Source organism: Cottoperca gobio, chromosome 20 (genome assembly GCF_900634415.1).
Source record: "Cottoperca gobio chromosome 20, fCotGob3.1, whole genome shotgun sequence".
NCBI classification, from domain to species: domain Eukaryota; kingdom Metazoa; phylum Chordata; class Actinopteri; order Perciformes; family Bovichtidae; genus Cottoperca; species Cottoperca gobio.
The window spans coordinates 12,723,891-12,749,146 of NC_041374.1; the positions used below are offsets into that span (position 1 = coordinate 12,723,891).

Genomic DNA, 25,256 nt, shown 5'->3' on the forward strand with positions numbered 1-25,256 from the left:
AAAGCTGTCTTCGGTAAGACACTACGTACTTCGGTAACTGAGATTTACATCCAGACAGAATCTTTCCACCAAAAAGCACCAAAAACTAAACAAAATCAAACTGTCACCAATGAACTAAGTTAAATCAAACCCATTATTAAATAAATAAACAAAAAGAAAGTATCGAAATAGCACCCGCTCAGCTCTCACTCACACAACCAAACTCCCAGCATGCACCGAGAGAGAGGGAGAGAGAGAGAGAGAGAGAGAGAGAGAGAGAGAGAGAGAGAGAGAGAGAGAGAGAGAGAGAGAGAGAGAGAGAGAGAGAGAGAGAGAGAGAGCAAGCTAATCCCTTTAGCCAGACAGGGAAGAGTTAATTAACTAAGTGGTCTCTGTGCTTGAACTCTGCAGACAGAGCGGACTGAAATAACCCCGGCAGTCTTCATTTTTCACCGGATACTTTCCAGTTACTACCATGTAATCCATGTTTTATCACATGATTTCAAATATATTGGAATATGCACTGAAATGCAGAGAGGTGGTTTTATTTATTTCAATAAACTTAATGGCAAAATGATCAGTTTGTAATTATGAAAATATATCCCATCTGCCAAACTTCTTTGATTTACAGTAATTCATTAATATTTGGTTATTAAGACACACTTGAGTGGGCTCTCTAAATGGTCTCTGGACCGGAGTCAACACTGCCAGAGGACGGTTGTCTTGCTTGCCAGTGATCTGCGGCTGTGATTGCTGATCTGGTGTTGACTGCGGAAGGAAGGGGAGTGCCCAGAGGGAATTAATCGTTCTAAGAAATTGAATTGCCTCAGTCTGTTGATTAGATGAGACAGACTGCACATCGTCCCGGGAGGCTTTTAAGGATCCGAGCAGCACTTTAGAAAGCGTCTTCAGGAGAAGTGGATGTGCAGGCCTGTTTGCTGTAGCCCACACCGAGCCCCGCTATGTTCAGCAGGTTTAAAAAGTTGATGGGGGCTCCTGAGCCTCCCCCTGCCCAACCTCCAACCCCACCTTCCACCCCAACTCTACCAGCTAAGGTAAGGCCTGACCTTTTTCTAATATCTGCAATATAAAACTGTGGACCACAAAGGACATTTCTTTACTATTTGTATAATCAGGACATTTTACTTTCCTTACCTGCTCGTACATTCCAGTTCATGGCAGGTGAGTCAGAACAGTAAAAGCCTGTGAAGCAGCTTGGCACTAATGAAGAGCTGTCACTGCCACTTCAGCAGGGCGTGTGGGACAGCATGAGGGGATTTACTGTTGCTTTTTCAGGGGGATGCTGGGCTGGCATTATTTTTCCTGAAACTGAGGAACTACAAGTGTAATTGTGTGCACAATTTAATCATTAACTAATATCAAATTTGAATCCTTGGACTGGATTTGTTGCTGTCGCATTTAGCACTTTGACACATTTGGATCCACAGTATGCTAAATGAGGTTTACAACTGAAGGTTGGGTTGTGTCATATTTGTCTCAATACAGTGTTTGTCCACTTGAGTCTGCACACTGTTTTCTGTATTGTTCCTTACAGGAAGAAAAGTCCCCTGAAAAGAAGGAGGAAAAGAAAGAGGAGGACAAAAAAGAAGATGAACCCAAGAAGGAAGAGCCAGGTGAGAAGTCTGTTGTTTTGAGCAAGCACATCATTGGCAAATTCATCTTGCTTATGTGAAATAACTAGTCTCACTTATGGGAGCCATTTGATTTCAGTTGTTTAAAATAAGAACTATATCTTCCTACAGACAACAGTTTGAACTTTTCAGCAGTTGTCTTGTCCAACATCTTCATACACTTCTATTAGAAATCATAAAGAAATACATGCTAAACTGCACTTTTATGTTATTAGAATTGTACACTTTAATCAGAATTTATATAGCAGAGGAAATGTCTCATGCATATTCTGGAGCTGTACATCCCCCTCACATATTTTTAAGTGATTTTATTTTTACTGAATAAAAAGGTGAGAGGAGGTTATGTTACAGTAATAATAATAATAATAATAATAATAATAATAATAATAATAATACATTTTATTTATAAGCGCACTTTTCATTTGCATAAACAAAACTCAAAGTGCTACAGAGTAAAAACAATGAGCAAAATATACATTTAAAAAAATAAAATAAAAACATTTGATAGACAGACAAGACAACACTTTAAAATGGTTAAAGTGCAAAATGCTCTGTTAAAAAGATGCATTTTTAGGCGTGTTTTAAAAGCATCCACAGTCTGTGGTAATGCAAATGATCAGATTGAAAATGTTGAGGTGTCTCTACTTTTTGTCCTGTGCATGATCACCCATTTTGATATCAGTGTGCTGCTATATTTTTCTTCCAGCTCCAGCTCCTGCCCCAGCTGCCGCCGCTGCCCCAGCTGCCGCCCCAGCTGCTGCCCCAGCTGCCGCCCCAGCTGCTGCCCCAGCTGCCGCCCCAGCTGCTGCCCCAGCTGCTGCCACTGCCGCCCCAGCTGCCGCTCCAGCTGCTGCCCCAGCTGCTGCCACTGCCGCCCCAGCTGCCGCCGCTGCCCCAGCTGCTGACACCGCCGCCCCAGCTGCCGCCGCCGCCCCAGCCAATCCCGAGGGGGCTGAGGGGTAAGAATGCACCACTGGCTCATACAGGCTCCAGTCCCCTGCGACCCTGCAGAGGTTAAGTGGGTATATGTGATGGATGGACATATCAGTTCTGACATTTCAAGCTTTTGAAAGTTACTTTATGCTATACATTACAAGACTGTAATTCAGATTTTCTTTCAATGCAGATTTGAGAACACCATTGCTTTTTAGTCACAATCCCACATTTAGAATATAATTTCTTTATTATCATTGCACAAAGTACAACATCATCAAATGGGTTAGGGGTGAAACTAAAGAAATGAACAAAACACTCACACCTGCAGGAATGTTAGTGCAGATATTACTAGAGTACTGATACATGAGATTATAGAGAAGATATTTCTATTGGAACATTTTTTTTAAATCCATTAAAGAATGACATTTGGGTTTTTTTAATAATGTGCTTTATTGTAGTACAAATGTAAAGCTAGATGAGACTCTTAACGGTGATTAGTAGCCTAAGTATACAAATGAACTTGACAGGACTAAGAATATCGTGAGCCTGGAGCTTGAGCTCTGTTTATTTCAGGAACTCCTCATTTTTCCAGGTATCTGAGTATCAGCTTTATTTATCTGACTTTGTAGCAAACACAATTTACACAATTACAAAAACTTAAAGCATTATATTTCACTTCCCAAGCAAACATTTTGAACAAAAGTGCAGAAGGACAGATTACTCTGAGTGGTTGCAAGGTCTGCATAGCTGTACCTCCATTGCTTTAGCCTCACAATGAGCACAGGGACAGACGTGCTGTATGTGCAGTAACAGCAGCCATGTAACACTGACTTGCAGCATGTGACTCCGAGCAAAGTAGATTAGGAGATTAGTGGTATTTGTGACTGAGAACAATCAGGGGAGCGTTCACATGCAAGTTGGAAATGGTTCCAATTGATTTATTTCTTTGCAATTACAGCGATAATAACATGGATGTTCTTTTTAAAATGAGGTTTAGATGAAAGTGGATAGGAAATCCAACTTGTTTGCAGAGCTGATATAGGATTGTGTGTCCATTTGCTTTTTTTCTATCTCAGCAGAATAATACTCACAATAATAACATGAACTATACTTTCACAATTGCCACATTTATTGCCAACCTTTATCTTATCGCTAAATATTATTCTCCAGTTCAGCCACCCTCACTTCCTTCCTCTCTAAATGAAAGTCATCTTTTCTACACTATTCACTTTTCTTTGTTTCCCTTTTGCTTCCTGTTTTCAGTGAAGAGGCCCCTCCTTCTCCTCCTCCACCTGTTGTCTACTTCCGTTACACCGATGACATGCTCAGAAATGTGATCAAGACGCTAAGAGAGCGAAGAGAGACGCTCAAACAGAAAGCCATAGACCCTTACGCCACTTCGCCAGAACTCACCCCACCTGTCAGTACGTATGGACATACAAAGACAGAAAACAAATGTGTACATAATAACATGAAGAGATGAGTATTTCTGTTTCGTCTTTGTTCGGTTTAAAGTTATTTGACATCCATAAATGAATATCATCAATCCACTGAGTTAGGGAGTGTATGGGATCTAAGACGTAAGGGGAAAGGGATACGTACAGTTGTGAATCATCTGCATAATTATGATCATTTGTTTTGTGTTTCTGTGTGCGAGTGGGAGCATGTAGAAATGAAATGGTAGTGGTCCAAGAATCAAACCTTGAGGCACTCCACACAAAACACCCACTGTGCCTGAAGCAAAGTCTCCAGTGGACACAAAGAACAACCTTTTCTCTACATATGTTTTGAATCAGAGAGGCCGACCCATTTTTCGAACCTCTCCAGTAAAATGCTTTTGTCAACAGTGTCGAGAGCGGCACTGAGATCCAGCAGCACAAGAACAGCTGGTTTATTAGAGTCCGTAGATCGTTCACAACTTTGAGTGCAGTTTCTGTGCTATGGTGAGATGAAAAACCTGATTCAACTTTCTAGAGGGTTGTTTGATGTTAGATACTTATTAGGTTAAGAATAAACGGTTTTGCTGAGGAATGGTGTACCTGTAGTGAACAATACCTGTTGCATTGAGGTTGCTTTTCTTCAGAAGTGGTTTACTGATGGTTTGCTGTTTTAAGTTTTTCAAAATATAACTGAGCAGTTAACAATTTCTGATACCTGAGATACTTTAAAAATGTGGTAGGGAGCGGATCCAAGAAGCATGTGAAGGACCTGAGCTGCCGAACAATAGTCTTGATTTTTAAGGTCTATTCAGTCAAAGTTAGACATTTAGCACACAAACGTTTAACCTTTCGCCTCTCTCTTTGCCTGGTCAGCACCCATTCTGATGAAGGACGACTACATCAGATTGAAGGAGGAGGAGCGAATAGCAAAAGAAGAAGCCGATAAAAAGAAGGCAGAAGTGGCAGCCAAAAAGGCAGAGGAGAAGAAGAAAAAGGACGAGGAGAAAAGGCTGGAGGCCGAGACGAAAGCAGAGGAGGAGAGGCTGGCGAAGGAGGCCGCGAAGAAAGCCAGGATGCTGCCAGACATCAACTTCTCCTACTTCGACGTCCTCTTCAGTCCAATCGAGAATCAGATGGATACCATCCTGGGAAACACAATTGATCCTTTCACAGGTAGGTGAGGTGCACACGAGGAACAGTACAGAGGAGATCAATCAAACATAAACACACAAATGTGTTTGTCTTTCTCCCTCCAGATCGTCGGTATATTGCCTGGTTAGCCGTGGTGGCGGTGGCCATCAACTACAATTTTTGGTTTTGCACCGCTCGGTTGGCCTTCCCTTACCATAACGAAAGAGCCAACCTCTACTGGATACTTTTAGACATTCTTAGTGATGCAGTATATGTTATTGACATCTTGATTTGGCAGCCTCGACTGCAGTTTGTCAAAGCCGGAGACATTATTGTAAGTCACAAAGCATTATGAAGCATCACTTTTAGTAAAATGTGGCTTTAAGTGTTATAATAATAATAATATTCTTAAACCCAGCTGAACTGTAACACTGTGTGTAATTCCCCTGCAGAAAGACAGAGCGATGTCTAAAGTACATTATCGGCAATCACAGAGATTTAAGGTGAGACTGTAATGTTATGTCCACTGGTGGAAAGTAACATTTAGTACATTTACTCAAGTTCCTGAAATTTCCATTGTATGCCTCCTTTATACTTTCACTCGACTACATTTTGTAGGGTCATATCGTATTTTCACTACATTTATCTGACAGCTGTTCTCACTGTAAACCTATGATAACATTATAGAATAAACATTGTTCAGGATTAAACCAGTAGTTGGTTGCAACCTTTTTGACTTGTGACCTTATTAAAAAAACAGTGTTTGTTTGGGGCCGCGTGTCACATTTCAGATGTCCAATGAGTTTGGTTACATTTAATTAGAATAATTGTTAAACCCCGAGGTTGCTTTGATGCATCAGTACTATCTAATGTCATATATGCAATATATCAGTGCTTTTACTAAAGTTGAATTTTAAATGAAGGATTTTTACTTGTAATGGAGTATTTTTACAATGTTGTACTTTTTACTTAAGTAAATGATCTTGATACTTCTTCAACCACTGTGTATGTCTTTGCAAAGTAACTATTTTTTTGGGACTTATGGGGATTAAATCATGACATTTAACTAAATCTACCACTCACTGTAACCTCAAAGGAACAGAACATGTTGTGAAACGTAAAACAAAGTTTTTTAAATTCCTCTCATTTTAGACTGATGTCATCAGCGTCCTGCCGTTGGACCTTCTCTGCCTGCACTTTCAATTCTCCTCCATATACCGACTCAACCGCTTCATCAGGGTGAGTAGCGGACGGATCGTTTTTACTAATGATAGAAATAAATAAAAACAGAGAGAAATATATTTTTGTTTGAATAGGCTTCTTATTTCCTGTCCAGTCCCTCACCAGTTTGTTTCCTCGTGTGTTCTAGATCGAGTCCTTCTTTGAGTTTAGCGATCGACTTGAGAGCGTCATGGCCAAGGCTTACATCTGGAGGTAAATGCTATTTGCAACTAAATGACACTTATTCCACACACAGATCAGTTCAGTTCCATCTAACCCTTTTTGTACCACTCTCTTTCTAACGCAGAGTAATTCGCACCACAGGTTACCTGCTCTATGTTCTCCACCTCAACGCCTGTTTTTTCTATGTTGCCTCAATACACCAGGGTCTTGCGACGACCACATGGGTGTATGATGGAAATGGCACCGCGTATGTACTTTTCTTTGTCTCGTTGTTTGTGATGTTTATGATTATAGACGTTGGTGTTTCAACACCACAGAGACCTTTAGAAACAACGCTGATGGGAAAGTTCACAAAAGGATTAAACGTGCAATTCTCAAAGATCCCAAGCAATGTCATACAAACCCGTTATAGCAACAACCTAATCTGACCCAGTTTTGTTTAAGGAGGAAACATGTATAATTTGATGTTTATTGCCTTTGGACCTTTTGTATGTTTTACTTTGAATTCACTGTGTTGTTGAACAGAGAAAACATTATCATAAAGTCATTGAAGTGTCTTTTTATCTAAATGAAGATGTACCCTGGGCTTCCACAGGTACCTGCGTTGTTACTACTATGCAGTCCGCAGTCTGATCAACATCGGGGGTCTTCCAGAGCCTGTTACCGTCTTTGAGATTACCTTTCAGATGTGTAACTTTTTCATCGGCGTCTTTGTGTTCTCCAGTTTGATTGGACAGGTAGGAGGAAGTTTTATTCATAACGTTATCGTGTGACAACTATCATCATATTGCACGCAGTACCAAAAAGCTTTTCTTCACAATGTGTTCCAGTTCAACTCTCTCCATCTGTCTTTCCTTCTCTCAGATGAGAGACGTCATCGGAGCAGCAACAGCAGGTAAGACATATTACCGGGCCTCGATGGACGGCTGTGTTGACTACATGAACACCTACACGATCCCCAAGGAGGTGCAGAACAGAGTCCGGACCTGGTACAACTACACCTGGGCAGCTCAGGGCATGCTGGGTAAGTCTCTGGTTTAATGGTTTCGGACTCATATTAATGACAATAGATGCTTTTGATTCCAACTGTATGTTGAGATATGCATGTCCTCTCCAGATGAGTCTGAGCTGCTGGACAAGATGCCTCTGGTGATGAGAACTGCCATCGCTGTCGACATCAACCTGACAACCTTCCAGAAGATCGCCCTGTTTCAGGTGACTCAGCATTCACTGTGTCCTCTGGTCAGGACAATAACAAAGCCTCCCACATAATATCCCAAAACATAATTAAGACAGGAAAGAAAGTGACATTTTCATTTTAAATATGGAACTGAAGCATCTGCACAGAAAAAAAGCAACAAATTAGTTACTTTCTCTTCCAGGGCTGCGATCAGCAGATGTTGGTGGACATGTTGTTGAGGCTCAAGTCTATCGTCTATTTACCCGGAGACTTTGTTGTGAAGAAAGTGAGTGTGTGCATTTGTGTGTGTGTGTGTGTAAAGGATAAACGTTGGCGATCATCATGAAGCAAATGGGTGTGATGGTGATCCCGTCCTGTGCTCTCCTCCACAGGGGGACATCGGTAAAGAGATGTACATCATCAAAAGTGGAGCGGTGCAGGTGGTGGGAGGCCCCGACAACAGTATCGTGTTTGTCACTCTGAAGGCTGGATGTGTGTTTGGAGAAATCAGGTTAGTCTGTGCTTAGTTTCCTCTGTGACCACTACAACATACAAATCAACACATTTATCCTTCCACTTCTTATCATCCATGGCATGATAGTATCATGTGCATTTGTTTCAGTTAAATCAAGTGTAATATTTTTACCCTAGTTTTGTATAGTGCATGAAATTGACTGTTGTCTGTCCCTACTTTTCCCAAGACACCAATGTTATTTGAACTGGAAATGTTCTATATTTCTGCCTCTGTCCCTATCACAGTTTACTACAGTCTGCCAAAGATGGAGGAAACAGGCGCACAGCTAACGTGAAAGCGCACGGCTTTGCTAACCTTTTTGTCCTGGAGAAGAAAGACTTGTTTGATATCCTCATCCACTACCCAGAGTCTCAGAAAGTGTTGGCCAGGAAGGGCAAGTGAGTCATTCACAGTTTACCAAAGATGTTGTTTGTCAAGTTTGATAAGTAATTTATCAGCACCAACCTACAAAAACCTCATCAATGATTGTGTCTGTGTGTTTGAAGGCAACTGACCAAAGCCAAAGGACCTGCAGGTGCCAAAGGACCTGCGGGTGCCAAGGAGGACAAGCCGAAAGGTGGCTTTGCGTTTGCAACAAAACCAGAAACACCCAAGCTAATGAAACTCTTTGCCAAATTACGCAAAGGAAATGTGGCCAAGGTAAAGTCTCAGTGATGCAGCGTTCTTCATACAGAAATAACGGGGATACTTTGATTCCTTGTTGACAAATAGGCTATAAAGCAGGGGTGTCCAAACTATGGCCCGTGGGCCAACTGCGGCCCATGGTCCATTTTTAATTGGCCCGCAGCAAATTCTAAAAGTATAATGGAATACGGCCCAGATAGAAACTTGTGCTTGAATGTTTTGTACTTCTTAGTTCTAACACAGAAACACAGTTTTGACTTGTCAGCTGACTTAAAACATCAAGTGTCAGATAAAGCTTGTGCTTTAGATGTTTACTGATTGCATGTGATGAGAGCACAGATGCGACAGACACCGCACAGCTGTTAATTTCTTTTGCGGGGAGTTGACGATAACTTTTGCGTTACGGAAGAGCTGCTTGGTCTTAGGAGTCTAAAGGCCACAACATAATTCGAGCACGAGGGCTTTACCACAGAGAATTTCGAGCTTTCCTGTCTGATGTCGATGCTGAATACGGGGACGCACTCCACCGTTCTGATGTGCACTGGCTGAGTCTCGGCTCCGTGCTGCAGCGGTTTTATTCCCCGAGATCAGAAATGAACCCGTTTTTGAAAGAGGACAAACCTCTTCATGAGCTGAGAGAACCTCCATGTTTGGCAGACCTGGTTAGTTGATCTTACTCTCTCAACACTGAACAAGAGCCTACTGCGCACATGAAAGCATTCTGTGTGAAGCTCCGTCTCTTTGAGACACAACTACGCAACTTCAATGTTGCGCACTTCCCCTCTCAAATATGTGAGCAAACATGTTCTGTGAACTCTGAACAAAAGCAGATTGAGAACCAAAATGAGCGACAGCATCTCTGTGATGTCCTTCGTATCTCAAACACCAAACTTACTCCTGACCTGCAGCATCCTTCAGTCCAAAGCGCAGCATCACTGCTCCCACTGAGTGCAACGCTGTTCCCATTATAGGAGCGTTAAAACATATATTACACAGTATTCATGTTAATAAGCTCAATGTTTCAATACATTCAGTCAATTAAAGTTGATAACATTTTCTAACTAGTTGATGTGTTAACAAGCCCAATAACTTATTTGTTTAACAAGCTTGAGATACACAATATATTTAAGGCAATATACCTCACTTCCAGTGAGTGTCCCAGCCCTTCATATATCTTTCTGTATGTGGCCCTCAGTGAAAAAGGTTTGGACACCCCTGCTATAAAGTGATGAAATAACTGGTACCAAACTTACAGCAGACACACTGGAGCTTTTACTAAAGATGCAACATTGTCTTTTTCTTTTCAGACATAAGAGTGGGATGTGTGACGCTGCTGAGCTCTACCTCTTCAAATCTGTCGTCATCATTTTGTATATTTCACTTTCACTGGCTTCTGTAATTATAATCTAATCACCTTGTACACTTTTATAGTTTCCTTAAATTACATTTAAGATGATCAATCTGAAGGTTGAAGGAATACTTCACCACAATTATCATTTGTACATCTATTACTCGCTCCGTGTTATCTTGTGGATGAACCTTTGGTTTTCTAACATGCCTGAACGGTGAATGAGGAATCTAAAAACGGAGCAGTCTTGATAAATTGGAAGTATATGGGGGCTGCATCAAATCATCCATTTACAAACTCAAACAACTTGTCAAACACACCACTAAAATCGTACTATTTAAAACACTTCCGCATAAATAATACTCTGACAAGTAAGCCCAAGCCTTCATCGGGACATTTCTCCGTTTTTGTTATACTTCGTTCACCGTGCGTGCGAGTAAAACAAGTTTTCAAGAACTAAATGTAACACTGGCTGAAATATTGTGTAAAGTTTGTATATTGTCTGTAATTTTTCGAATAAAACAGTTGAGATGTTTACTACAAAATGTGTCCTCAGTGTTCTTACTATTAGTTCTTCCATACCTCAGGGTGCTGCCCCTCTGTAGTCAGTTTATACTCAGGTAGTTAGTCTGAACAGGTAAAGAGCTCCACCTACTGTTGGACATTACAATTAAAGGAAGATGTGCAAACATTAAGGCAAGAAAGCAGAGTTTGAAAGACACTAAGCCTGACAGAGAAATGGTTTATGTTTTTAAAATGTTTGTCTAATCTAAAGAGCTTCCAGAATGTGACAAACAGGAAAGATTTTCACAGCGCAGCGTTATTTGAATAATGATAACACCTGAGCAGCCTGAAGCTTTCGATAGACATTTTAAGTCCACTTTACAGATTAAAATGCACATAAAGCTAAAGAAACAGACAGCTAATTAAAAAAAATATATAAAAAAGCAATGTAAGATGAATCCTAACAAATAATACATTTGAAAAAAAAAAAAAAGCATATACACTGTTTTTTAACTTCCTGCTCATGCACAAAACTGCAATTGGACATTTTCTCTTAATACGCAAATAGCTATGAACTAACATGACTCAATGTGACCTTTTGTTTAGGATTGAGAACAGTTGAGAGAGAGAAGTCATCAACTGCTCTGGGATACTGGACGTTTTCAGCTCCTCGCAACTGTTTAATGAGTCTCTGTTCAAAGTCAGATCGTTGGGTCATGTGTTCTGCAGGATACTTGGCGGGTATAGTCCAGGCACTGGAAGTCTTTATCTCCTCAGCAGATGATTGTGAAGAACAGTCTTTAACTCTGGAGCTTCCAGAGGATCATCTGTCGGTCCTCTCCGCCTGTGATCACTGTGGAGCACAGCTCACTCATCCACATGGCTGTGACCGCACCTGTGCATACACATTCATTTCTGTAAGTACAAAGATTTCAAGTAGTCTGCCCCTTACTTAATGCACTGATCTTTATTGACCCTTTAGCATTATTACAAAAGGTTCACTTAAAATGCTGTAATGTTGTTACTCTATAAATGCAAACAAAACATGCACATAGACGTTTAAACAGGTGAGCTGTACCCGAGTGTGCAGGGATCCTCTGGGTGACAGTATTGCTGAGCAGGTCCCACAGCAGGAGGGCACCAGACTGCCCCCCACACAGCACAGAGTTCCCGTCCCAGCAGAAACACCTGGACCCACAGACATTAAATCCTTTTGACTTGCAGCGACAGGTGAATACATGGTTTCTTTTCAATGGCTTAGAGTTGTTAAGAGCTCACACACAAGCAAAGTCAAAGGTGGTCGGAATAAACATTTGACCACTAATTCAACACATGCAGAAAAAAATCAAATGTATAACAAATTCTCACTTAGAAAGCCAGAGTCATGTATAAGTAGCTTCAAAGGCTGTGATCTCTTGTGCAGATGTGATCTTACCTCTGCTCCTCCTCAGCTTTCACAGACGATATTACCATTCCTGTCTGGACGTCAATAACCTTCATACAGGAGTCAGCGCCCACACTGAGGACGTGTCGGCTATCTGAGGATGTACAAATCAGAGAGAAATACTTTATTCAGGGTGACTAAGTGTTAACTGTAAATGTTTTGCTTGAGGTCATTATGTATGACATACGATGACTGTCATAAGAAAATGTCATAAAAAGTCCTAACCAATAAAAACCAACCAGTCAAGTCGCAGTTTTCATCCATGTCTGTACAAAATGTCATAATTTTATCCCATTAGACATTCTTGTGATGTCAAAGTGACCTTAATTTGACCAACAAAATGTAGTCAGTTCATCATTCAGTGGATTATGAAAACATTCTCTCCCTGGGGTTCCTGAGATATCATGCTCATGCTTGGCTGTCCCCGGCGCGGAGGCAAAATATATGTCAAAAGAAATGTCGAAAAAATGTCAAAGTATGTTCTTTTCTTATTTCAGTACAAACCAACGCGACTCCACCACCCTCACATCCAGTGCACAAGGTTCCTTCGTTCCTTCAGAAGTCCCACTAATTCTCTTCACCATCAGTGTCTGGACTCCAGGGGGATATTCCTCTATGTATGGCATCACTACCCCCTTAAATATGACTCCACAACTCTAGCTTTATTGTGAACCATGTAATAAAAGTATCTGTCCACTCAAAATTAAGTCTCTCCTGATTGAAGAATAGTTTGCTAAGAAAATATATAAAATATGACAAATAAGTCATAGTATAGTACGTCGTGAGAATATCATTAAAAAAGTCATAGTATGTCGTAAAGATTTCCTACAAAAGGTCAAAGTATAGTACGTCATAACAATATAAAAAATGTCACAGTATTGTATGTCATAGAAATATTACAAAATAAATGTCAAAAAAAGGTCATGATATACTTTGTGCATAAAATATCATCACAGCTGGTGTTCTACATACCAGGACTAAAGGCCATGTGGTGGATGGTTCCAGTGTGGCAGTGGACCTGCTGATGTGTTGCGTAGCTGCTGGTGTCCCAGATGGTGACGGCTCCATCTTTACAGCCAGACACCAGCAGAGTACCCGCTGGATTCAGACCAATGGTATTCACCTTGACACGGGTGTAAGAGGTGTAGGTGGTTTTAAAGAGGAAAAAACATGTTTCTATTTTTCAGTGTTTAGTCTCAGACTCCACCACGTTCCATAACCTCTGTTTAAATGGCGTTAATTAAAATATAAACTTCTGCTTTAAATAGAGCGTTAGCGTCCACACTCACCCCAGCATCATGTTCCAACTCAGCTAGTAACTGAAACTGGGATCTCTTGTGACTCGATGAGCTATCAGAAGCGCACTGCCAGACCTGTCAAACAAAAAGGAACTGTCACCTCTCAATGAGACACAAACAGACCCCATTAACATAGTTCACAGTCCCTCAACTAGCCTGATAAATCCATGGTTTCTAATAATAGAATAGCATCACCTCATTAAAGTACTTTAGTCTTTACCTTGACGGTGGAATCCCAGGACGCCGTGTACAGCCGATCATCAAACCAACACATCTCACTGACAGCATCGTCATGACCCATCAGTGTGTCCTGCCGCCTGCCGTATGGGATGGAGTAGAAATAACTACGGGAAGAGAAACACGAGGGTCAGTGTGAAGCAATACAGATCATTCTGAAAATCATAAGTCCTTATAAACTATACATACACATTGTTGTCCCAGGAAGAACACACCACAGTTTTACCATCTGCCAGCATCAAACATGATGATAATGCCTGAAAAATAGCCAAGTTCATTGTTAAGAGAGAGCGCCGAATGATTAGAGACGGGGAAGTGGAAAGTAAATAAAGCTGCATACCATGTTCGAGAAGGACATGCTTCTCTGGAAGTCCTTCAACTCTTTGGAAAACATTTTAAGTGTTGAGTCTGGAATAAAGAGTGAGACAGCTGAGTGATACACAACAAACACTACAGCAACGTGCTCATTTCAGCTTCAACTGAACTGGAATCAGTGACTTTTGAACCCCTTACTGCTTCTGATGGGAAAACAAATTCAAACTTTTAGTTTTGTCATTCTCGTGTGAGATTCTTCCTGCGATGACATCACTTTGCACCATAATGGTAATGGTGGAACCCCAGAGGGCCACTAGAGGCAGGAGTGGCCATATTGTTGAGCACATATCAAATCACACCACACAATGTCACTAAGATTAATGCATTATGGAACAGGCTCAACACGCACTGCTCTGCGATACATTTAGATGATGATGGGTTATTGTTACTGGGTGAAATCTGTAACCATCAGAGTATCTCAGGTAGTAACACTATCCTGCAGCGTCAGCCTGTCCTTTGATCCTTTTTGCACCTTTATAATAATCGATATTCTTCTATTTATCAGTATATATTTTGTTTTTAGACCTTGGGATGTGGAGAAGATGGCTGCACCATCTCGAGTCACAGCGATGCCAGTCACAGCTCTGCACAAACAGAAAGACTCAGTTACACAAAAACAAAACACATGCATAAATATCCAGAAGGAAAATGTAGAGCGCAGGATGTACTTTGCTAAATTTACTCGTGTGACAGACATTAACACAAGTCAAAACAGACACATACAGTTAAAGGGGAGATGTTTGAGGAGTGCAATGTTTAGAAATGTGAGAAAACACTTTATTAAGTGCTCTACAGATTCTTTTTATCTTTTTCTAAAATAGAGGAAGTGGTTCTACAGCAGCCACCTGTCCTCTGCTGTTCCCCCACTACAGATGTTCTCACAATTCATTTGAATACGTTTCTATTCATTTTCTGCAGCTGCCTACCACCTTCTAGCTTTGCAAGCACTTCCTTATCTTTCTAGCTTTTATTTCAGTTACATGTAGACTGCATAGACTACATTACTGTAGCCAAAGAGATGCCTCCCGACTTACTCTTTATGGATCTTGTGGCTGGAGATGGGTTTCAGATTTCCAATGTTTGCCCAGGCTAACTTTCTGCTCTCCTCGGTCAGGTCTTCAAAGGACGATTCTTCACTCAGAGAGGCTGCAGAATAGATCAAAGGGATAACTGCAGTAAGAAGTAATGGGCAAAGATTACATTTGAATGTGTTACATGGTGGTGGATGCTGCTTATGTCAATGTACTTAATTAATTCACTGCAAATAAAATAAATCCGCAGTTATGAGTAGATTACTACATTATTTATGACTAATTTTTAATTCCCGTTAAAATTGGTAAAGGAATTATATGTCAGTTGAGAAAATAATGACCCCCCTTTTGTTTATAGGTTTAGAGCTTCAATTAAATATTTCACAGGTTGATTGTGAAAACAAGAATCATGCTACTAACTGTGATGACTCACTGAAATACAAAGTGCCTCCTAACTGCACAAAACAAAGTGCTGCATTCACAGACAACTCAGACCACTGGTCTTCTCTACGTCGAGCTGTGACTCAGCACCATTAGTCAGAATGACGGTTTAATATTATATTAAATATTATAACATGAACACACAGCAGGCTCGTTTACTATTGCTTTTTAACTGTCTCTGCAATTCTACCTGGAGAGAGTTCACTGACTGGGGAGTTGCTGCTGGGGCTTCGAGTTATGTTGTGAAACCTTGGGGTGATTCTCTGAGGGTGAGGGATGGTGAACAGCTGTTTGGGCGTCTGGCCGAACTCCAGGATCTGCGTCAGCATGGCGATTCTCTGGTCAGGATCCTCGATGCTGCTCAGAGAAATGGAAAGTTAATTCCACAAAGAAATGTGAAATATCTTTAATAGTCATTTGTGAGTCGTTTTCTTTGATACCTATCGCAGTCGATGCCTCCTTCATAGGTCAGTGGGTGAAACACTGAAAGACAATGAGATAAATATGAGTCTTTGTCCAGGTTTGCAGAGTTTGATGTTAAACAAAAACAGTTATTTTACCATTATGGGCTGCGAGAGCTTCACTGCCTCTCTGTTTAAAGCCAAACACCAGGTCAATCCACTCATGAAGGTGCTCCGACACGTACTGACTCTCCAGTGCCGTCTTGTGCTTTTGAAGAAAGTCACTGGTATCTGGAGTCATGGTACACGGGACACAGCAAACATGAAGCAGCACAGGACTGAAAGTTACGGTAATGTTGTTAAAAGAACATTGTGTTGTCAGGTGGCGTCCAACAGAGATTACATGCATACCATGACCACATGAGAGGAAGTTACCTGAGGCCCACGGTGGGACAACAACATCCCCGACTAAGCTTCCGTTCTGCCTTCTGCCCAAACCAAGACTCCGTTTGTTTTCAAGAAAGCTGCAGTCATTCCCATAAAACTCTGGAATCAACTGCGTCACAGGAAAGACATTCATACAAAGCAAAGCAGTCATAAAACACATTCTTCAACAGAAACCAATTAAGACACTCAGAATACTAAATTAGCAGACTATTTATTTATTTATTTATTATTTTTATATATATATATATATATATATATATATATATATATATATATATATATATATATATATATATATATATATATATATATATATATATATATATATATATATATATATATATATATATATATATATATATATATATATATATATATATATATATATATATATCTGATTTCACACCCATCACCATGAACATGTTGGTGAACAAAGCACTGAACATCTTATAGACACTTCTAGGTAAAGGTTTGTTAAATATGACAGCAGTTACTAACTGACATGTACATATCTTACCTCTTTGAAGTCAGTTGCCCCCTCTAAGCAGTTCTTCCATGTATCACCTATGCTGTAAGAAATCAATGCAGGTCAGTAAATACCAACGTGCAAAATAATACTATATTCAATCATAAGTCCTTTATGCAATACTGTGTTATAATTTAAAGATTACATTTAAATACAACACTTTTAGAAGAAAAACAAACATGTAAAGTATCAAGAAATATCTTCGTGTTAAAGTGTCCGTCACTATTTCAACACCAACACATGAGAGAAACTGATTTGGGATTGATGACATCATACATTTAATGGTTCATCAACATTGACGTAGAAATAAAGTACCTATTAAACATGCGATCTGCATGGTCATAGCGGCCATTCTGGAGACACAGCATGTGCTCTGGAGCTGCAGACAAGACAATAAGCATCAACAAAATATTACCTTCATTTTCAGTTGGAGCAAAGACGGCGGCTACGTATTAACAGACAGTGTAACTAGTCTCTAGATTACTGCAGGAGAACATGTTAACAGCTGCTGTGAAAGAGGCTCCACAGAAATTAAAAAAGGAAATCAAGACAATGTGATAATTATTATATTATTGTTAATGTATCTTCTGTAGGTTTTGGACGACATGGTTTGTCTACAGGCTGAAACTATGTCAGTCATACTGAGGTTGACCAAATGGCTCCAAGATGAATTATAATATTTAATAGTATTAAATCTAAAACATGTTCATGTTGTAGTTTTTAAAGGTAAGTTTTGGATGTAAAAATAAGAATTTGAGAACCTCAACCTATAACAGAGACAGTATTCTTACAGTACAGACGAGTATAAAGATAAACACCCTCAATGTGCTGCCGTGCGTACTCTGCTCTCATACACGCTGTAGCTTTAATGATGGAAGTGTGCGACATACCGACTCTGACCAGGTAGAAGAGGACGTAGCCTGGAGAGGAGTAGTGACTGCCGAACATGAAGCGAGGTTCAGGCATGCCTCTGTAGCGAGCCTGTGAACAAGACAACTCTGTGTTTACTGATCCTGAAGAGTGAGTTCACAAAAGGATTGCACAGATCCTGTGGCCAACAAACCTGAACAAATAAGACAAGAAAAAACTGTGTTTGCGGCTGCAAAGTAAATACGAAATACACCCCTAACTGTGCTGCCAAGAAAGTTGCCTCAGTGTACTCTTGCTATTTGCATGTATTTACATCAGGTGATATGCACACATATGCAGCTAAACTGGCCTCCTAAGCAAATGAGCCTCATTGCAAAAACAGTCCAAATTCACAAAGCTAAGTGTTAATATCCACACACACTGACAGCGTCTTTAGAGAGTTGGTGGCAGAACATTCTTTGTGAATTTGCACATCACAGTACAAAAGCAATATGTAGCAATCATACAACTACAGAGTCTCACCAGCAGTCGGTCTAGCCGCTCTTTGTTTAAGGCTCCCACAGGTTTGCTCAGGTCCCTGAACGTGGCAGCATTTGTCATATCTGTGAAATAGGAGAAGTTCTGACTATTAGCTACTGATGCAAGTTTAATACATCCGACTATAGCCCAATATCAACATCAGTTATGAGAACAACTGGATGATAAGTACAAATTGATCTGTGTGTATTTCTCTGCTGTTGACCCACCCAACTGCGCGCTGGTGTAGTCAGCGATTACCCAGGGGAAGACGGGATACTGGGAGAGGTCATTGCAGCTGCGGTCAGCCAGGTTGTTGAGGTGAAGAAGATACTGGTAGTTGCTCAGATGGCCGCGCTGCCACTGCAGCATGTAACTCTCTGCTGTGTGCTCCGTTATGTGGTTCTCTGAGCAAGGAGGAAATTAAGTATTCATGTGTTATGGGGTTTCACAAATAATGGTTTGCAAAGGCCAATGCCAAAACATGTTGGCCAATGCTGACAGCTGATCCTCATGTAAGCCATCACAGGAGTGTGAATCCTTCCTCTGAAAGCATGGTTACATCATTGTATATTTGTTTTTAGTGACTATTTGAAGGCCAGTAGAGTTGACATGAAAGCTGTTTTATTACACAAGTCTGCAAAGGGTGCACAGGGAAACTAACTTCCATCCATAAAACTGCAATACGTTTGAGCTTATAGTTTTTAAAGACACAAGAGTGTTCAGGAACTGGAGACACTGCGTCACAGAGTTTCCTCACCCAGGAAAGTAGCGATGTAGTAGTAGATTTCATCTCTGTCAGCCGTGTTGTAAAACTTCAGGTAGATGTCAGAGCAGAAATCATTCTCAGTACAGAACACCTCGAGACCCTGGGGGAGGAGAGACATGCACACAAACTTATTTTTATTATTTGAGCGTCATTGATGACATTATTATTTAATTACCAACTCTTACTCGTTGTACTCACCAGGGGTCTGAGACCATGTCGTCTTTTGTAGATTCTCCTGACTCTGTGGAGTTGGATTTGAGTCACATGTTCCTGAAATGACAAGTCATATAAACATGATATTAGTACCTCAGCTCAATAACAGAACTCAGCATGTCCACTCAGATGTGGCGGCTCACCGGATATCCATTGAGAGGCTGGAAGTAGAGGCTTTCATCCGTGATGCAGATGTGGCCCGGATTGGACACCAGAGGCGTGACCCTCTCCACCGCACACTCCATGTGAGGCTTCTCAGCGACACTCTGAAAGCTTTACATCACAACATTGTTTCATCCAGCTGCATACTCCAACTGACATTATTAATACTAGAACTGTTTTAATCATTACATACGTGTGTGTGGTGTAACAGACAGTGAAATGTGAATCAAAGTGTTAAAGTGAACATACCAGTTTTTGTCAAAAGATGACCTCGCCAGTCGTGATTGTAAATTGGCTGCAATCTATAAATACACAAGAACTGTGCGTTTGATCCCCGATGATTATATGATGGACACCATCAGTTAACAATTAGAGAAAGACTCGTGCACTGAAGGAAGGAAGATTATGTGGAATAAAGTACAAGAAGCAGAAGGGATCATTCGTGCTTTTAATTCTCATCATTTCATCATGTTTCAGACTTGAGACGCCCCCCGTGTGGTTGAACTTTAAGTATTGATTGACTCACCATAGCAGTCTGGTCTCCGAGCTTTTCCAGACAGGACGCCCTGTGGAGCTGCAAAATGTACCAGAGTCGAAATGAGCAGAGCAACACCAGCACATACCAGAGCAGCAAAAATCCAATTTCATGTGAGCCACTATCGTTGGGGAGAAGCTACGTACCTGCAGTAACGTTTGAACCACATCTTCTGTTTTACTCCAGCCTTCCAACTGAAAAGTCACTTTCTTTTCCCCCTGTCAAAAATGAGAAGTTTAAGCATTTCATTTATTATTGAATTGCCATAAAATATATCTTAATCAGTAAGGACAGACACTTTTTGACGCCAGCTTGCCACCTCTGCACAAAGCATTTTATATCCATTTATTTAATATTGATTCAGTTCTCACAGTCAAGTATAGCAGATTGTGCACGTGCAAACCAAAGATAAATGTCTGCCTCTTGCATGCAATAGGAAGACAATAAAGCATTTTGTGAAATGCTGTGGTTTGAGTGTGAGAATCAGCCCGACAACAGAACTTGTGCAATAAAGACTCAACCTTGTCGTTTTCAAATGTCTCACATCCACATTTTATCTGAGGCTTCGATAACTCATGCGTGACTGTATTGTGTGCGTTTGACACACTATTTAAACTCAACAGGACCTTTACCCTTTTCAAGCTGAGACCATTAAAGCCAGACTAGAACATGATGAATGCACAGACTTCCACATTTGTATGAATATGTTTTCATACTACAGACAAACATAAAGCGCTCAGTCGAGTCTTTGCAAACAGCTTCTGGCTCCTCAACATCAGAGGAGAACCCCGACGAGGTTCGGTCTACTCACCCTTTCATTTCTGTAAGGTGCTATGACATTACTCTCTTTGATGTAAATAGCCTGAAATTAAAGAGAAAATGATTTTGAAAAGCTGTCACGACAAATAATACACAACAGAAACAACTCACAGTAATACAACATAACAACATGCTATTCCCTGATGACCCACCTGTGCACATGAAATAGAGATGACAGATGGTCTCGGCCTGTGAGGAAAACACAAGTTAAAATATGAGGAAAGTCAACGTAGTTCATTTCTTTACTTACGTTACTTTATTTTAGGGAAAGCTTCCAACTAAAACTTAATTACAAATTAAAACACTGAAATTAAATTTGGGGATTTTGCTCAACACAGAATAACCAACATTAAATATGTTCCAAACATAACTATCTGAGTCTGTCACCCACAAACCACGAGCACCGTTTGTTTTACATGAGAAGATATATAAAGCTCAAGTATTTATAGATGTTGCTTTCAAAATGTGTTTCCAAGTAAAGCTTAACATTTGTATGTCCTGAAGTTACCAATCCAGTTCGACAAACTGAACAAACATCAGTGTGTCAACTGAGCTACGGAAGAAACATCCTCACTCTTTGGAAGGGAGGTTCCGTCTCTCCACAAACTCGATCTTCTTACAGTCTCGAAGAAGAATCTGCAGGGAGAGAGACAAATAATTATGTATTTACAAGGATCTGTTTATTATATCCAGTGTAAAACAGACACACACTGAACAATATAACATCAATGCAAACCTTTAGAATTGGCTCTGCAACATCCTCTGGATCAAATATGACAGATCTGGAACAGACCTTGAGTGAGCCTCTGACTTTTCTGGAAGAGAACATGGCTAATGTTAGCTTGTAATGTTTCACACACTCCACCTGCTTTGATATGACAATAACATTTAAATTGTCTGAATAACTTGTTCTGAGAGGCTTGTAACTTTCTTTAGTTTGCGCAAGACTTCAGAACAGAATAAGATGATGTTTGAACAGCTGCTCCTTACAGGCCAGCACAACCGCCACAAGCTTTAAAGACTTCCTCTAAACACCAGTAGCTGCAAACCCTTGATAAATACAATAAAGTGCTACAAGCATGTCGGAGGGTTTACAACTTATTCTGTTTTTTTTACACACTATTGGGGTTTGGCATCACAGCTTTGGTGATCAGATAAAAGAAACTGGTGAACCCATGCCGCTATTCAGAGAAACCACATTCATATAGTCACATCTACGTCACATATAGGTGACGAATGTTACTTGTTGTAGACACATAGCACATTCTTTAACAATCTAAATTACCTCTCCTTGTTTGAACTTGTTGTCACATGGTATGCAGTGTGCTGTTCAAAATAATATTCCTCCAAATCCAGCAACAGGAGTGAAAATCTAGAGGAAAACAAGAGAAGAGTGTGAGATAACATGAGACTCCTGTAACATGGCAGCTGCAGTGTTAATCTACCACTCAAATAAAAATGCAGGATTTCACATCCACAATTACCAGAAATCCCAAATGTTCAAGTTGTTCCCACTGGACAAACAACAATGTTTAAATTAGTGATGCACCAATCTGAGTAGTATCGGTGTCGATACTGACCATATTCACCAGATTTGGTATTTGCCACTGATCCACATTAAAGGGAAATTCCAATATTTTTCCACTTTGGTCTTATTCTCAAATGGGTGGTGCTAACTTTGCACTTGCCACCTTTGTAATAGGCATTGGGAAATACCACTCAGGTTTAATCACATGTAAACAAACAGGTGTGTGCAGATTAGCTGTTTAGTTAGCCGCCATGTTGCCCAGGAACTAGATCCTTATGAAGTTAGCTACAACAGGTTATTTGATTCCAGATTCTATGAATATACAAACATTTTTCATTTTAAAAGTTAAAACTGCAAAGATGTCTCCTAGTTCATTGAAAATAATGTTCTTTAAAATATGTGCTGGGAACTTAATGCTTCCACGTCTCATTTCTAAAATTGCATATTGGACCTTTTAGCTTCCAAATGTAATGTCACAAAAGCATGCTTGTACGGACACGCTTGGTCCAGAGAAACATTCAAGAGAAGTGACAATAAAGCACATTTTTGAGTGAAGGTTTATTTGAAAAATGTTAGGGAGCTTTTGATATAGACCTGAAGTTTCCTTTAAATATAGTTTATTTGACAATGTCATTATAAAATGCAGTGTCTTCCCTATCAGCTATTCATTCAGCAACAGCCACAGCAATCCCTGGCCTCATATGACCTCCATAAAAATAAAATATTCTCACGAGTTCCGGACTGCGAAGTTTACAGATGTTAAATTTGAGTTGAGGTTTCGGAATCAAGGAGAGAAACGTGAATCATGTGAAGTCATAGAGGAGATTTCTACATTGCAATGGACATTTTAACAACTGGTCTGCAAACAAACCGCACTTGAGTCCTCAATTCTTCTTCCAGGCAAAGTGCAGCCCTGTCACACCGCACTGAGTAACTTCAGTCTGGAAATATAATGCCTCACTTAAGGACAGAGCCACGTGGAACACCATTTAAAAGCTTTTAAGAGATGAATCTTCTGGTACATTTGGAACATATATAGGCTATAACTCACCAAGGACTTATTCAATAGGATATTACTTTTTCCATTTGTGCACAATGGCCACTATATGCTCCATTATGCACTTTGTTTGATATATTGCTCTGTGGGGAGACTCGGATCAGTTGTACGTGGATATTGTTGCTCCCGTTAGGTCAGATATAGCCTCATGAGGATGCATCTTTAAGGTTATAGAAAGTCACACCAGGATTTAAAATAGGTTGTACGTGTTCAAATGGAGAAGACATTGGACATATAACGATTTGCTATGAATAGACATGTAATTCATTGCGTTATCAATAGCACACAGACTAAATTACTGCTCCTCGCCGAGGCCATTCATTGTGCCTTCAATAATAAGAGTGCATCACACAGCTGACAGTGAAGCTCTCATTAGCTGAGTGGCCCAGCCTGACGGTATAATGGGATTCATCCACAGTCACTGCAACTGCGGAGCTCGCCCAAAAGCCACAGAATGACCTCCACTATCTGAAATAATGTCACGTCAACAGCAGGAGAAGCAGCACAAACCTTTCTTTAGTTCGTTCTTGAGTCTTTAAAAAAGCCATGACTGCACACCATCCTCCTAAGAACTGAAGAAGCACCGACCAGACACAGTCTGTTCACATCTCTGTAAACACGGAAACTTGCTGGACCCCACGTGACTGCCCCTGAGACAAACGATACCGTTACAAAAGAAAGACGAGGGTTCACTCTGACTCTTTTTTGGGATACCATAACTACCTAACAAAATGTAACATTATTTTAGCAAAAACAAAATGACATGATAGTATTTTTTAGAAGTTTTTAAGAAACGGCAGAATGCTTTTTGCCTAAATGTATGTGTTATGTAGGCCTATCAAAAATACATCATGATTGTATGTTTGATGAATGTTTTGAAAGGTGTTGCAGTGTATTGAGGGACTGTAACTACTAAATCTAAATACCCAGTCATATGTTCATCTATAGGACATGTACATGTTTGTAGGCCAAATGTGCCAGTTTCATCCATGTTTTTCATTTTAGGTTTTTATTTGTATTTATTTGTTTATTGAGGGATGTTATTTTCACAATATAAGTGCAAAAAAAAGCCAAAGAGGAAAGCCACACCTTCAAGGGGCACTCCAGTGATTTAGCATTGCACTTCTGTAAAGTTCTTGGACTCATGAGGGATGGATTAAAAACTAATAATAATACAAGAAGTTTGAGATATCCTGACTTTTTTTGTTTTTTTACTTCTAAGAGTATAGACTACATTTAAGAAGCAGTTTCTCTTTCTGAAGTAGGGCTGCAACTGATAATTATTACCTTGTTTTATAAACTTGTATAAACTTGTTTTGTCCAACCTTGAGTTTGGTGGTTGGCCATCTTGTTTTTTTAGAACCAGAAGTGACACGAGAGGGTGGAGCAAAGTACAACTGAACACTGTAAAATACATTTTAGGTGACCAAAATGTAACAATTAACATCCAACAGCTGAAAACACACTGTAAAAGAGACACGAACAACACCCAAACCAGACAATGCTGTAGTAGCGACCTGCCGTAGTAGCGAATTGTCTATTTTACTCTAAATGGGACCCTAATATAAACTTATTAGAAATGTGCTTACTGAAGTAATATATTAAGTGAGAGGTCATTTTCTCATAGACTTCTATAAAATCTGACTTCTTTTTGAAACCAGATGCCTGCTGGCCATCAGAAATACTACAAGTTTAATATGATTACACTAAATTGATATAAAAGCAACCCATAATAATTCCTTACATTTGAGAATGTGTGAACAACAAATTATGCATATTTGGAACTCAACGATTCATTGATTGTAAGGCCACCAAAATATTTGATGACAGTGATCTGTTTTTCCTTCGTATACAC

At 40.1% G+C, this 25,256-nt stretch overlaps 2 protein-coding genes across 3 annotated transcripts; one reads left to right on the forward strand and one right to left on the reverse strand.

Annotated features, from left to right (window-relative positions):
* Positions 1-965: 965 nt before the first annotated feature.
* On the forward strand, positions 966-10,294 carry cngb3.1 (cyclic nucleotide gated channel subunit beta 3, tandem duplicate 1). Its single transcript, XM_029458254.1, has 18 exons — positions 966-1,034; positions 1,535-1,613; positions 2,338-2,590; positions 3,831-3,991; positions 4,880-5,179; positions 5,263-5,471; positions 5,590-5,640; positions 6,290-6,376; positions 6,507-6,571; positions 6,666-6,788; positions 7,137-7,278; positions 7,406-7,565; positions 7,659-7,756; positions 7,924-8,007; positions 8,114-8,232; positions 8,481-8,633; positions 8,742-8,895; positions 10,188-10,294. Exons 1-18 carry the CDS (start codon positions 966-968, stop codon positions 10,191-10,193), a joined length of 2,313 nt encoding a protein of 770 aa, XP_029314114.1. The 3' UTR covers positions 10,194-10,294.
* A 644-nt stretch (positions 10,295-10,938) lies between these two features.
* On the reverse strand, positions 10,939-24,051 carry nsmaf (neutral sphingomyelinase (N-SMase) activation associated factor). Of its 2 annotated transcripts, none has more exons than XM_029457414.1 (31): positions 23,912-24,051; positions 22,102-22,188; positions 21,553-21,631; positions 21,391-21,452; positions 20,969-21,005; positions 20,809-20,859; positions 20,144-20,215; positions 19,989-20,036; positions 19,712-19,764; positions 19,444-19,573; positions 19,286-19,357; positions 19,079-19,187; positions 18,549-18,725; positions 18,325-18,404; positions 17,823-17,913; positions 17,248-17,311; positions 16,924-16,975; positions 16,395-16,515; positions 16,119-16,250; positions 15,999-16,041; positions 15,749-15,915; positions 15,121-15,232; positions 14,612-14,670; positions 14,052-14,119; positions 13,901-13,968; positions 13,695-13,818; positions 13,466-13,549; positions 13,149-13,299; positions 12,168-12,270; positions 11,811-11,920; positions 10,939-11,627 (listed from the first exon to the last, which is right to left on the reverse strand). In XM_029457414.1, the coding sequence occupies exons 1-31, from the start codon at positions 23,947-23,949 to the stop codon at positions 11,533-11,535; spliced, it is 2,739 nt and encodes a 912-aa protein (XP_029313274.1). In that variant the 5' UTR covers positions 23,950-24,051; the 3' UTR covers positions 10,939-11,532. The 2 variants fall into 2 exon arrangements, with proteins under 2 accessions (XP_029313274.1, XP_029313273.1); XM_029457413.1 differs by having other exon boundaries at positions 15,121-15,256.
* Between the last annotated feature and the right edge of the window lie 1,205 nt (positions 24,052-25,256).